Consider the following 15,077-nt stretch of genomic DNA (forward strand, 5'->3'; position numbering starts at 1 on the left):
CAACCAGTTGTACTGCGGCAGGTTAGCTCCTCTGGGCGAAACGGCGTAACTGTACGTTGGTTCACCTTTTGCTAACTAAGGGACAGGCGCGCAGCAACGGAGGCGCACGGGTGCACCTGTGGCGCCACCCCGGAGCCGATGTGAGTGCCCGGCGGGCACGATGACCGCTGGTCACCAGCGATCGCTCGTGACAGAGAGAGAACTGGAATCTGTATGTGTAAACACATGGATCCCGGTTCTCTCAGGGGAGAGGAGAGAGATTGTGTGTTCATACCAAGTATGAACACCGATCGCTCTCCTCCCCTAGTCAGTCCCATCCTCCCCAGTTACAACACATACTAGGGAACACAGTTAACCCCTTGATCACCCCCCCAGTGTTAACCCCTTCCCTGCCAGTGACATTTATACAGTAATCAGTGCATTTTTATAGCACTGATCGCTGTATAATTGTCAATGGTCCCAAAAATGTGTCAAAAGTGTCCAATTTGTCCGTCACAATATCGATAAAAATCGCAGATCGAGGTCATTACTAGTAAAAAAAAAAAAAAATGCCATAAATCTATTCCATATTTTGTAGACGCTATTTTTTTTTTTTTTAAACTGTCATTTTCAGTTAAGTGCATCCTGATTTTTCAGTTTCAGCACCGAATTTTACATTCGGTGCACCTCTACTACAAAGTATTGAAGCTACTTGATCAGCAGGACACCCAAGTACCGTAACTAGAATTTTCAGAAGAAATGTTCAGTAATAGTGCCTCTCAATACAAGATTCCTTTTGAAAACTTTTGTTTCAGCTTACAGTTTCTGATCCTATATTACTTCTACGTATTTCTGGCTTAGTAATTATTTAGTGCTTTATTTCTGCAACTAGTTGAAATGTAGGTTCCCTTTTATTTTTCCTCTTTTTATTTTTTAAATTTTATTTTTTTATATGTATGTTTTTTGGAAAAACTCAATAAATATATCTTAAAATTAAAAAAAAAAAAAAAAGTGTTTTATATCTAAATTTTTCAGTGCCAATTGGCTCTGCTGAGGTCCATAACATTATTTTACACTACAATCTCAAACAGCTTATCCTCTTACTTGATCTTCCTATTTTTTCAGCAAAGACGCCGATCGCTCCAACACAGAAATAGTAACTAAAGGCAGAATGTAAAAAATGTGTTTGATCTTGCAATCAGAGTAGAGCAAAAAGAAAATGTCATGCTGATCAAAAATTATATTCAGGTAAAGGTTTTGGTACTCGGCCTGTTTGCACACTGAAAATGTACCATGTAACTCTTTCATAACTGGATTGCATAGCGTTTTTAAATATATATTAGTATAACCGATGGCTAACGTCGACCCAAAATATGCTTCATACCAGGATAAAGCAACATGGCACATATAAGCAAATTAAAGATGTATTAACTTACAGGGATCGAAGCATCTTCTGCTCCTGGCACAGGTTCAGTGGAATGCTTCTGATCTTTGTGCCTGTTAACGTCCTGTAAAACACAAGGTATTTTGAAATTTGATCTTCATCTATAGGTTGCTATGTTAAATATTTAGAAAAAAAAAAACAAAAAACATATTTTAGACATCAAACGATGGTTTCTACAGTCACTGACAGGTTCCCCCGTTGAGGTCAGTTCCCAATTTTTTTCCACCACCTCCAACTCTAGGTAGCAATCTGCAGAAAAACGATTGCATGTGAGCAATGCACAATTGTACCTGCTAAACGACTCAGATGGCTGTTCTAAAGGTAGAGAAGGTAGAACAGAGCTGTATAAAAGAGACTCAAGCGCCAACCTTCTAAAGATGGCGATTCTGTGCAATTCACGTCGCATCAGAAATCGCACTAGGACCAGGACTTAATAAAGCAGCTGTAGAAGGTGCTGCTGTCATAAGAAAATAAAACCATGCCAGATGAGAGATATACAAAGTTACATTTCATCGGCTAATAAATTGGAGGAACTTTGATCTGCATATAAAAAAATAAATTAATTAAAAAAAAACTTTAATTTCTCTGTTTAATACCTTCCTGTTTAGCCCTTGGTTTACCCTAATCACCCCAAATTAACTCCCCCCTTCATTATTTTCCTAAAGACTGTTAAAAAAACAAAGATATTATATATATATATATATATATATATATATATATATATATATATATATATATATATATATATTTTTTTTTTTTAACCATTAAAAAAATTTCCGGTAAAATTTCTTATTTATTTTAATATTTCATTAAACAAACTTATTCCATTTGTAAATAATGTTGCAATTTTTTGTCTAAAATCTTAATTTTAGTGTCATCTAAAAAAAAAAAAAAAAAAAAAAAAAAAAGAGATGACAAATTATGGAATAAAACGTGTTCTCTTTACATTTAGATTTTTATTTTATTTTTAAACAATGATAAAAGTAGAAAGAAGGGTGTTATTTTTTTAGTTTCACTAAGTTTTCGTCTATGAATTACATAAAGAAATAAAAAGCATTACAATATCACAAAAAGAAAGCCTTGTTTTTTTTTCTTGGAAAAAAAAAGCAAGTTATTTTTGTGATCGTAAGGGCCGGTTCACACTGCAGGCGCGGCGAGGCGTCTCCGACTTGCCTCGCCGCGATCTGCGGCGGCCTCGGCGGCGACTTGCAGAGGACTTCTGTATAGAAGTCAATGCAAGTCGCCCCCGAAGTCGCCCAGAAGTAGTACAGGAACCTTTTTTCTGAGTCGGAGCGACTCGAGTGGCTCCTCTCAGAACGGTTCCATTGTACAGAACGGGGGCGACTTGCGGGAGCGAGGCGAGTCGTGTCGCCTCGCATCGCCCGCTGTGTGAACCGGCCCTAAAACTAAACTCTGTCAATCAACAATAACTATTTTTAATCCTTATGATGCTGCTAGCATTAGTAAATAGATAGGAATGTACAGTAAATTATTTGTACCCGTTTTGAATGTTTTTCTTTTTTTTTCAGTTGCTTTCTGGTTTTTCACCTAGGCCAAAATGATGTCATACATCCCAGGAGTCTATGTGGGGATTTGTTTTCGTTTATCTGGAGGAGCGGTTTTCTCCTGCCTGCATGCTTTAGCCAAATGCAGATGGATTCCAGGAAGTAAATACTACATGAATCATCTGCCTTTACTGAAGATGGCCATAGTTAAAAATGCTAAGGGGGGTTCAAAGTGATTTCTCAACAAAATAAAGCTTAGAGAAAAGGATGGATAAGTTTGCTGTAAATATTTAAAATTAATTCAATAGCATTTTCAGTTTGTGGTGCTCAGATAGTTTAGCTTCACTTTAAAGTGTTTTCAAAGAACGTTTTTTTTATCTTAATGCATTCTATGCATTAAGATAAAAAAAAACTTCCGTGTACATTAGTTCTCTTCAGACCCCCCCCCCCCCCCCCCCCCCCAATATTAATCTGAGCCCATTTCAATCCAGTGATGTTGCATGAGAACCTTGACTGTCCGATACTCCCCTCCTCATTGGCTGATACAGCAGCAGGAGCCAATGGCAATCAAAGTCAGTGAGCCAATGAGGAGAGAGAGGGGGTGGGGCAGAGCCATGGCTCCATGTCTGAACAGACATGCAGAGCAGCTTTCTGTGGGGGCATTCGGCAGGAGGGAGGGGCCAGGAGATCCGGAAAGAGGAGGATCAGGGCTGCTCTGTGCAAAACCCCTGCACAGAGCAGGCAAGTATGACATGTTTAAGAAACAAACAAATATAACTTTAAGTAATGACAAATTTATTGCTAGGGGAAAAAAGGCCATAGCAGAAATGTTTTTATGGTCTTTAAAACAGATCAGCCCTTGTCCTTGTGCATAACCCAAGTTTGTCAAGTCCGGTGTGAACGTAGATTCACAAATATTCCAGATGCACACCACTTTGGCAATTGCCGAATTTGCCAGTTGACCAATCTGAGCTCAGATGTTTTTGGCCTCTACACACTTCTGTCATTTTATTAACGGGCCCCCATAAGGAATTTGCCACAACACACACTTTTCATGTACAACATATAAACTATAATTTCCTCACATTTTCTAACATGATAGGAACATTGGTCACTAATGGGGTGCAACGGATCGTCACCGATCCGTGATCCGAACGGGTCACCCTGTTAGGATCCCCCCCCCCCCCGATCCGCGGAGCCCACCAGAGTTTTAGATTTCACAGTTATCAAAACGGAGCTTATATGCTTAAATACAGAATTTGTAAATCCGACAGACTGTTTAGATGTTACATTTTAAAAGCAGCAGCAAACCTGCTGACCTTTCATGGTTGCTAATGTGACAGAACACCTCTGATTTCACATTTATCATTTAGTTAAATCTAAAACTCCGGTGGGTGTAACAAGATTTATCTTGTTTTTTTTGCTGATCCGAAAAATGATCCGATCCGAGCAATGATCCGATTTATGAGGTTTTCGATCCGTTGCACCCCTAGTTGCTATTAAAATCCCTTCCGGCTTTATTTCCTCCAGGTTTTATCCTAAAGTCTGGGTACAGCTCAATAATCCCAGTAATTTGCATCACTCACAGGCTTTCCAGGTTTACTGTTCCAGTCAAGTTTGGGAACCATAGGATGTCAGATGCTCCTCGAATGACCCTATTGAATAAAGGTTTAAGAAAAAAAAAAGGTACAAATTCAGTTTGAACTTATAAGATCAGTGAGACTTCAAAATACTTCAATCCACCACTCTACTAATTGTAAAAATGGAGGCACTCAAGATTATGAGAGGCTAAATAATTGTGGGAGATTCTAGTTAATTTATGGTTTGCACAACTGCCGTTTTCTGGGTTCATAGCCAGACATTCTTGCCATCAGCAAATTTATTGCAGAGAAGACTAAACAGAGAGGGGGGAAGATACAAAAAGGCCTGGCAGCTGATAGGGAGAAGTTGGTACTACTGTTGGCATCAAATATAAGCTTTTCACACTTTGTGTAGCCTAGTTTTGGGTTTGGTACTCGGAGCAGGAGTAGATCATTTAAGGATCCGATAATATGCAGCCTGTTCATTTTTTGTTTTGTTCTGCCAGCTGGAATAAAAGCCCAAATGATTACATTCAGTCTGATTATTCTGTGTATGGTCCTGTGGACTGGAAGAGAAGAACTATGATGAGATGACATGCATCCCAATAATTTTATGTATGGTTTTGACAGCTGGCATATAAAACTCAATGTTCAGCCTGAAATGGTGTGGTTCTGTGTGCTGAAATAGAAGAATCAGTGATCAGAACATGCAGCCTTATTTTGTGTTTTGTTCTGTGAGCTTAAATTGAGGATTCAACAGTCTTGACAAGTGGTCTCCAAACTGCAGCCCTTTGCTTGCTTTTATCCGGCCCTTGAGACACGATTATAACCACCGACACCAAGGAAGGGGCACAATTCCTAACAATGATGGGGCACAGTTCCTCCCGATGACAAGGCACTGTTCCTCCCACTTACACAAGCAATGTGGCACAATTCCTACTAATGACACCAATGATGGGGCACAGGTCCTCCCAATGATTCCAAAAATCGGTCCAATGACACCAATGATGGGGCACAATTCCTCACAGCGACACCAATGATGGGGAACAATTCTTCCCAATTACAGAAGTGATGTGGCACAATTCCTACCAATGACACCAACGTAGGGGCACAGGCCCTCCCAATGTTCCAACAATGGGGCCCAATGACACCATTGATGGGCCACAATTCTTCGCAGTAACACCAATGATGGGGAACAATTTCTCTCAGTTACACAAGTGACGAGGCACAATGCCTACCAATGATGGGGCACAGGTCCTCCAAATAATTCCAACAATGGGGCGCACTAAGCTTTGCAGGCGCTTCGGCAGTGGTGCCAATTGATTCCAATGGCAGGGGTGGTGGAGGAGCGGTGTATACACCGCTCCCACACCACCTGAAAGATGCTGCTTGCTTGACTTTTTCTAATGTCCTGCAAGCACACCGCTTAAGTGTGAAAGCGGTGTGCTTACAGGACATTAGAAAAGTCACTGGGGCACAGTTCCTCCCAATGACATCAATGATGGGGCACAACTCCTTGCAGTGACACCAATGATGGGGAACAATTCCTCCCAATTACACAAGCAATGTGGCACAAATTCTACCAATGACACCAATGATGGGGCACATGTCCTCCCAGTGGTTCCAACAATGGGGCCCAATGACACCAATGATGGGGCACAATTCCTCGCAGAGACACCAATGATGGGGAACAATATCTCCCAATTACACAAGTGATGTGGCATAATTCCTACCAATGATGGGACACAGGTCCTCCCAATGATTCCGTCAATGGGGCCCAATGACAACAATGATGGGGCCCAGTTCCTCCCAATGACACAAATTATGGAGCACAATTCCTGTCACTGACACAGCTGTTTACTGCAGCTGATTCTGGGACATTTTCTACTCCTGGTGGTCACAGTCCAGCCCCCCTAAAATCTGAAGGACAGTAAACTGCCCCTTTGTTTACAAAGTTTGGAGACCCCTGGTCTTGACCATTCTGTGTTTTTTACAGCAAGTTGGAAGAAAGGACCCAACGATCAGATTACATGTAGCCTGATCATTGTGTGTTTAGTTCTGTGAGCTGGTGTGAAAGACAAAAGGATCATGTTTCATACGGCCTTTTCATTTTGTGTTTGGTTCTCCTAGACTGCATTCCAGCTTATTGGTAAATAGCATAAAAATTCTCACTTGCCAGGGCTCCAAAAAACACTTATGTTCCTCCAATAATATCATACTCTCTCTGGTCACACTACTTTTTGAAATGAATTAAAATCCCGTTTTTTTTTATCTTTTTAAGGGGTCCATAGATCAGAGTACGGTTAAACAGTATAATTATAGAAAGCAGACAGTGCCAATATTGCTGTGTGTCAAGTATCTCACTTCACACATTCTACTAAAGGCTAGACAAGTACTTACAAGAAGCGGAGGTCTGATAAGTTTTGAAAAGCTGAATTCCCAACAAAGGACAACGGATTATCGTACAATTGTCTGTCAGAATTAAAAAGAGAAAAAAAAATACACACTGTTACAACTGGTTTCAATAATTTAGGTCAAAACAGTGAAAGCCTAGAGCTATTATGGTTAGGACTAACCATTATTAACTGATCTACATGGCCATATGTATTGAAAATGTCACCGTTAGGCACAAGTGAAACGGAATTTGGAAATGTGTAACCAAAACCTTGTGAACATTTTGTTCGGTTACTCTGCAGAAAAAAATAAATAAAACATATCAAAGAGCTAGTTGGAATGTAGTAACCCCTTAAAGTGGAACTAAACCCATTGATTTAAAAATGGGACTTTAGTAAGAAAATGTAATTCTGCTACATCACTTGAGGCTGGTCCCATTCGGTAGGTCTAGCTATGTAAAACATTAAAAATGAGTGCCTATAAGGTCTAAAATACAGTAATTTATTCTTTAGACACTGCTGATTTTGTAGAGGCCAATTTGCTGACAGACTTTTTTTTTTTTTTTAACTTTATCTTTTTATTAATTTCTTTTCAATTTAAACAAAAAACATACATCATTTCCTTACAATTAAAAACAGAAAAGCAGAAAAGGGGAAAAAAATAAGTAAAGAAAAAGAAAAAAACATAACGCCCTTATACGCCTTTCTGACCCCGACATTCCCCCCCTTCCCCTCTCACACTCACACCATCTTCCTCATCCTGCTATTTACCTACCTAGTAACCCTTCCTCTTTTAGGTAAATATCCTTTTGTTCATTTGCTCACACCACAGCTTCCAAATCTTATCAAAATTTTTAATGCCTCCCTGTCTTATGTATGCTGCCCTTTCCTTAAGGATTACCCCATTCATAGTCTGCACCCACTCCCCACTGGTAGGGGGTTCAGAGGACTGCCATTTCTGAGCTATAAGCTTCCTAGCTTGAAAAAGGCATCTTCATTTTGCTAGTTTGGTATCTTTGGGTTCACTACCTCTATCTGTCCATCCCAATACACATCCCATGGGTTCCATCTCCACTGTCATCTCGAATACCTCAGCTATTATTTCCACCACCTCCCTACAGTAGCGATGTAGTTTGGGACATCTCCAAAACATGTGTATCATATCCCCCTCCATCCTCCCACATCTAGGGCAGGAAGCATCTTGCCTTCGGCCAAACATGAAGAGTTTCTTTGGGGTGTAGTATACCCTATACAATAAGAATAGATGGGCCAGTTTTTGAGGTGGAGAGAGGGACACCCAAGGTGCCAGCACGAGTATCCTCTCCCATTGGGCTTCCGATATGCTTCTCACATCTATTTCCCATTTCTTTCTATATGATTGTCCTTGTGTTCTTACTCTAGTCCTCTTATTTAGACTTGCATAGATTTTAGATATTAAACCATTACCTAGTTTTGCTCAAAAAAACTTCCTGGATTACTGGTATCTCACACCACTCTATTGCCCTCTCCCCAAATTGTTTCTCCAGGGCGTGTCTGACCTGCAGGTATCTAAAAAAAGATTTGTTCGGGATTGCATACTGCTCTCTTAGTTCCTGGAATGATTTCAAGGTACCATTCTGGTAAATCTGATGGATGAGCTTAATACCTCTACTTTCCCATTCCTTAATTTGCCCTATTTTTTGTATCTCGCCCAGCTTGCTATTAGCCCATAGAGGAGAGTATTCAGTAAACCCTGTATATCCCAAAATTCCTTTAGCTGCTTCCCACACCTTTATCATCAGGCCTAGGGTAGGAATAGCCTGACAGCCTTAAAGTGGAATTAAACTCTCCTATCCTTTACAGGCAAGGAAGCTGCCTCTGTTCTGCGATCTGCAACTGCCATGGTGCTGTACATTATTCGATTATTATATAGGATTCAAATAGCGCCAACAATTTATGCAGGGCTTTACAATGTAAAGGGGGACAGTACGATTACAACACGGTTCAATACAGAAGGAATAGGAGGGCCCTGCTCATGTAGCTTACAATCTAACTTCTAACCGTTATGATACCAGCCATTTGATGGTTTGCCAGTTTGGTTGAGTACACAAGCAAATGTGACAGTTAGAAATCCCAGCATTCCAAGAACGTGACCTTTTTGGAATCGATTGATTCAGTTCCGCTGATTTGGACTACTTTTACACTGGGGCGGGGGGCGTTAACTGTAAATCACCGTTAATTTTAGCGGCGCTTTACCGATGTAACAGCGCCACTTTTTGGACACTTTTAACCCCCGCTAGTGGCCAAATAAAGGGTTAAAATCCCCGCAAAGTCAAGCAAGCAGCATCTTTCGGGCGGTGCAGGAGCGGTGTATACACCGGGTTCTCACACTGGGGCTGCAGGGAAGGCATTTTTCAGGAGCTATTTTTAGCCCAAAAGCGCCTGAAAAATGCCCCAGTGTGAAAGGGTATTACTGTTCGGAGGCTCTGGGCTTCAGCAAATTGGTAGCCTCCAGCAAGAAGAAACAGGATCAATGCTGGAGGCAATTTAAAGCACACACTAATTTTGGTAGCATATTTATGTGGAATGGTTGTTCCTTGCTAAAGAACATTATTCTTTCTAAAGTTATGAGTAAAGTTCAACTTTAACGGTTTCAAAAAAAACTTTACATTCCTGGCATGTCACATTTCCTTGTAGTTTCAATCAAACTGTCAAACCATCAAATGGCTGGTGTCATGACTGATCACATGTGCAGCACCACTGCAGTTGCAAATCAAACAGAGGCTAAGATAGAAGCTTCCTTAGCTGTAGAGGGGTAGGAGCATGGGCGTCCGCACTGTGGGGCAAGGTGCCAGCACACGCAGCCCTCAAAATTTCCATGTGTCTGCTCGCATTTGGCGAGTGGAAATTAGCAGAGGGCGGGTGTGGAACAGGGCAGAATAGGCTGACAGTTTCATGGTGTGCCATCAGAGCGGTCCGCAGGGGGGCTCCCTCCCCCTGGGTCACTCTGATGTCCTGTACAAAAGGCTGCACTGCTTCTGCCAGAAGCGATCAGCCAGGAAACTGTCAGAAGGATCGGGCAGCCGGATGGCACAGAGTGGGCATTTTCAGCTGAGACTTGACTTGTATATGAATAGCTGGCTGCTATCAAACTAAGTCCCGCCCACTGGACCAACATTGGACCAGGGTGCTGCCTATTAGAGTAGCCAGTCTAAGAGCCGGGACTTCGTTTGACAGCAGCGGCTATTCATATACAAGCCATGTCTCAGCAGGAGATCCCCCCCTCTGTGTCATCCAGCTGGCAGATCCTCCTGATTTCTCCCTGATGCATTGCTAGGCAGTGGGACGGATGAGGCTGCATGTATTGACAGTGATAGGCTACATTGATGGATACTGATACGCGGCATTGATAGCCACTGATGAGACAGCACTGATGGGACTGTACTGATGGCCACGGATCGGCTGCACTGATGGGCACTGATATGCTTTATGTTAATATTGTTAAAATTGTTGTTAATATTTATTTTTGGAACTTAATTCTGAATAAAACATTTAACAGTGTCATTTTTTTATGATAATTTACGAGGGATTGTTTAGGGGCGGACTTAGGGGAGGGGTAGGTAGGGGTTAAAAACTGATTAGAAATTGCTAATCACACAATGGAAGCTTGATCATTCTATTAAGATTTATATGATGACTAAGCCCCTCCCCCCTCATGACATAGAAAAGGGATGGAGCATTGATGACCTTAAAATTTTATTGGACGAGAAGGCCTGGATTGCAGTCTCTTCTCTAATTCCTCCCAAAGGTGTTCTATCGGGTTGCGGTCAGGACTCGCCCATGTCTTTATGGACCTTGCTTTGTGGACTGGTGTGCAGTCATGTTGGAACAGGGGCCACCCCCAAACTGTTCCCACAAAGTTGGAAGTATGAAATTGTCCAAAATGTCTTGGTATGCTGATGCCTTCTGGGACGAAAGGGCCAAGCCCAACCCCTGGAAAACAACCCCACACCATAATCCCCCCTCAACCAAATGATTTGGAGGGGTGGCCCAATACTTTTAGCAATATAATGCAAGCGATTTTGGGGTGGAGGAACTTGACTGGCATGCACAGAATATGTACGGTTCAGGAGATATTCCCCTCGGTATGCGCCGCTGACTGCAGCGGCGCATGCGCACAAGGGGATTCTCGGCCTGAAAATCCGGCAGTGGCCGGCCGGCATGAAATCTCCGGCGCACATGCGCGGGAGTGACGATATTGCGGCTCCGGCCACTCACAGCGCCGGAGCCGCGATACCCAGAAGAGATCAGGCCAGATGTCGGGGGCCTCGTTCTAAGGTAAGTATTTCATAATGCCTTTTGCTTTGCAGGTGTTAAAAAGACAAAAAAAAAATTGCGGGTTTACTACCGCTTTAAGTATTACATTTAATTCATTTTAAATTTTTGTTAACATGTAAAATACACAATAAAATGAAAACATAACTCACATGCTCTTCAGCAATGGGTTTTTCTCGAATGCTCCATCAGGGATTGTTGTAATGGAATTGCTGTGAAAACCTCTAAAAATGGAAAAAAAATAAGAAATAAATACTGAATTATGAAGATACGATTTAACCTCTACCGATTTTTTGCTACCATATCTTTTACATGTGGATATGTAAATCTAAAAACAAAGAAAAACAAAACAAACTTACAACTCCTTCAAATTGCCCAACGACTTTATAACTTCAGGGAAGTCCGCAAGGTTATTATAATTAAGGTCACTAAAAAAAAAAAAAAAAAAAACATTCAAGTTAATGGTTGGTCTGATAGGATGGAAAAAAACAATACAAAAACAAAAAATCTTATTTTTAAGAACAATCTTTACATACATACAGTGCATATACAAAGTCTACACACCCCTGTTAAAATGTCAGGTTTCGGTGATGTAAAAAAATTCGATGAAGATAAATCATTTCATAACTTTTTCCACCTTTATTGTGACCTATAAACTGTACAACTCAATTGAGAAACAAACTGAAATCTTTTAGGGGAGGGGGAAGTAAAAATAAAAAAAAAGTAAATAACGTGGTTGCATAAGTGTGCACACCCTCTTATAACTGGGGGATGTAGCTGTGTTCAGAAATAAGCAATCACATTTAAACTGTAGGAGTCAGTACACACCTGCCATCATTTAGGCTGCTTTCACACTGGGGCGGGAGCGGCGTCGGCGGTAAAGCGCCGCTATTTTAAGCGGCGCTTTACCATCGTTTTAGCGGCGGTCTGCGGGCGCTAGCGGGGTAGTTTTAACCCCCGCTAGCGGCTGAAAAAGGGTTAAACCCTGCCGGCGGTATTGCCGCGGTGTCCCATTGATTTCAATGGGTAGGAGCGGTTTAGGAGCGGTGAATACACCGCTCCTTCACCGCTCCAAAGATGCGGCTAGCAGGACTTTTTTCACCGTCCTGCCAGCGCATCGCTCCAGTGTGAAAGCCCTCTGGCTTTCACACTGGAGTTAAAGGGGCCGGTTTTTTTCAGGCGCTACACAGGCGCTATTTTTAGCGCTGTAACGCCTGAATACCGCCCCAGTGTGAAAGGGGCCTTAAAGTGCCTCTAAATACCCCAAATAGTAGGTCTTTCCTGACATTTTCTTAGTCGCATCCTACAGCCAAAGCCATGATCCGCCGAGACCTTCCAAAGTCCAAAATCAGAGGGATCTCGTTGTTAAAAGGTATCAGTCAGGAGACGGGTACAAAAGAATTTCCAAGGCATTAGATATACCATGGAACACAGGGAAGAAAATCATCATCAAGTGGAGAAAATATGGCACAACAGTGACATTACCAAGAACTGGAAGTCTCTACAAAATTGATGAAAAGACAGGAAGAACACTGGTCAGGAAGGCTGCCAAGGGGCCTACAACAACATTAAAGAAGCTGCAGGGATATCTGGCAACTACTGGCTGTGTGGTACATGTGACAACAAGCTCCTGTATTCTTCATATGTCTGGGCTATGGGGTACAGTGGCAAGACTTTTCTTACAAAGAAAATGCTCGGCTAAATTTAAAAAAACACATCTGAAGTCTCCCAAAAGCATGTGGCAAAATGTGTTATGGTCTGATGAAACTAAGGTTGACATTTTTGGCCATAATTCCAAAAGATGTGTGGCGCAAAAACAACGCTGCACATCACCGAAAGAACACCATACCCACTGTGAAGCATGGTGGTGGCGGCATCATGCTTTGGGGCTCTTTTACTTCAGCTGAAACATGGGCCTTAGTCAAGGTAGAGGGACTTATGAACAGTACCAGTCAATACTGGCACAAAATTTTATGCTTCTGCTAGAAAGCTTAACATGAAGAGGAACTTCATCTTTCAGCAAAACAACGACCGAAAGCATATATCCAAATCAACAAAGGAATGGCTTTACCAGAAGAAGATTAAAGTTTTGGAATGGTCCAGCCATAGCCCAGACCTGAATCCAATTAAAAATCTGTGGAGTGATCTGAAGAGGGCTATGCACAGGAGATGCCCACACAATCTGACAGATTTGGAGTGTTTTTGCAAAGAAGAGCGGGCAAATATTGCCAAGTCAAGATGTGCCATGCTGATAGATTCCTACCCAAAAAGACTGATTGCTGTAGTAAAAGCAAAAGGTGCTTCAATAAAGTATTAGTTTAAGGGTGTGCACATTTATGCAACCATATATTTAGTGAACTCTCATACATATACCCAAGGAACTGAAATGGGTTAAAAGCCAATGGACACCCAATTAAGAATAAGGCATAATGCAAGAGACAGACAATTATTTTCAGTGTTCACTTTAGCTTCTCTCCCATTGCAAGGAAAAGAAGCACAATTGGAAATCCATTGGGTCGTCACCCCAGACCCATTTAATGAAAAATATATTCCTAGCATACAGAGATAAATCGGGGCAAAGTGCTTAATGTCTAAATCTATAGTCTGACTTTTACTACAGAAACAAAAGCCACATTATACTTAAACATACTCTTACAAAACAAAGTTGGAGTGCAAATAAAATCAGCGGTATTGTTTTTATCCCCTGCTCAAACCACAGTATTTGTCTTTCCATCTTTAATCACTTCCTTCAGTGTACCGAGTATATCTGATACAAGCAAACAATGGCCAGGGGTCAGCTTAGTTCATACTAGCCACTTCACAGCCGGCTGTACCAGGCTTCAGCAAATGGAAAGGCAAGGAGGACTTACTGCGGATTAGGAAAACCACAAACAATAAAAATAAATGTCACCGTGACAAGACAATGGCCTTCAGCTAAGCCCATAAGGCCTCATGCACACTATGCTCCAAGGGACACCTAGAAGAAAAAGCAGCTGGGAAAACAAGGTAAAAGCAACATGTTTGCATGCGCGTTCATGCATTCTATTGGCCAGAATAATAATTTTATGGCCATTAGAAGGTATTAACACGTGTTTTCTCAGCCCAAATGCTCTTCTTCATCAGGCACAAGTGATGTATTTATTTTCTGCCTCAAATGCTCCTAGTTGTCAACCTCTAGGCGTACATGGACACATGGGGGGGGGGGGGGGGTGTTTAAAGGCAAAAAGAAAAAAACAAATACCAAATACCTGTATAAAAGGGTTTTCTGAGCTGCTGTGTGCACAAGGCCCAAATGCAGAAATGGACAAATATATACACTATATTGCCAAATGTATTGGGACGCCTGCCTTTCCACGCACATGAACTTTAATGGCATTCCAGTCTTAGTCTGTAGGGTTCAATACTGAGTTAGCCCATCCTTTGCAGCTAAAACAGCTTCAACTCTTCAGGGAAGGCTTTCCACAAGGTTTAGGAGTGTGTCTATGGGAATGTTTGACCATTCTTCCAGAAGCGCATTTGTGAGGTCAGGCACTGATGTTGTACACGAAGGCCCGACTTGCAGTCTCCTCTCTAATTCAGCCCAGGTAGTCTAATCGGGTTGAGGTCAGCACTCTGTGCAGGCCAGTCAAGTTCCTCCACTCCAAACTCACTCATTTATGTCTTTATGGACCTTGCTTTGCGCACTGGTCCAAATCATTTGGTGGGGAGCATGGGTGACCGTAAAATGAAGTTAGAAGAGAAGGCCTGGCTAGCAGTCTTCTCTCTAATTCATCCCAAAGGTGTTCTATCGGGTTGAAGTCAGGACTCGCTCATCCATGTCTTTATGGACTGGTATGCAGTCATGTTGGAACAGGAAGGGGCC

General features: G+C 41.8%; 1 protein-coding gene across 2 annotated transcripts in view; it reads right to left on the reverse strand.

Annotated features, from left to right (window-relative positions):
• LGR4 (leucine rich repeat containing G protein-coupled receptor 4) overlaps positions 1–15,077 on the reverse strand; it is a 167,436-nt gene that overhangs the window by 18,389 nt on the left and 133,970 nt on the right. For both annotated transcript variants that reach the window (XM_077460848.1, XM_077460847.1), the window contains 5 exons: positions 11,575–11,643; positions 11,368–11,439; positions 6,909–6,980; positions 4,515–4,583; positions 1,416–1,487 (listed from right to left, as the gene is read on the reverse strand). In XM_077460848.1, the coding sequence (XP_077316974.1) occupies positions 1,416–1,487; positions 4,515–4,583; positions 6,909–6,980; positions 11,368–11,439; positions 11,575–11,643 (354 nt within the window). The remainder of the gene's footprint in view (positions 1–1,415; positions 1,488–4,514; positions 4,584–6,908; positions 6,981–11,367; positions 11,440–11,574; positions 11,644–15,077) is intronic.

Source organism: Lithobates pipiens, unplaced genomic scaffold (assembly GCF_037356315.1).
Source record: "Lithobates pipiens isolate NorthernLeopardFrog02 unplaced genomic scaffold, aLitPip1_a1.2 Scaffold_10, whole genome shotgun sequence".
Classification (NCBI taxonomy): Eukaryota; Metazoa; Chordata; class Amphibia; order Anura; family Ranidae; genus Lithobates; species Lithobates pipiens.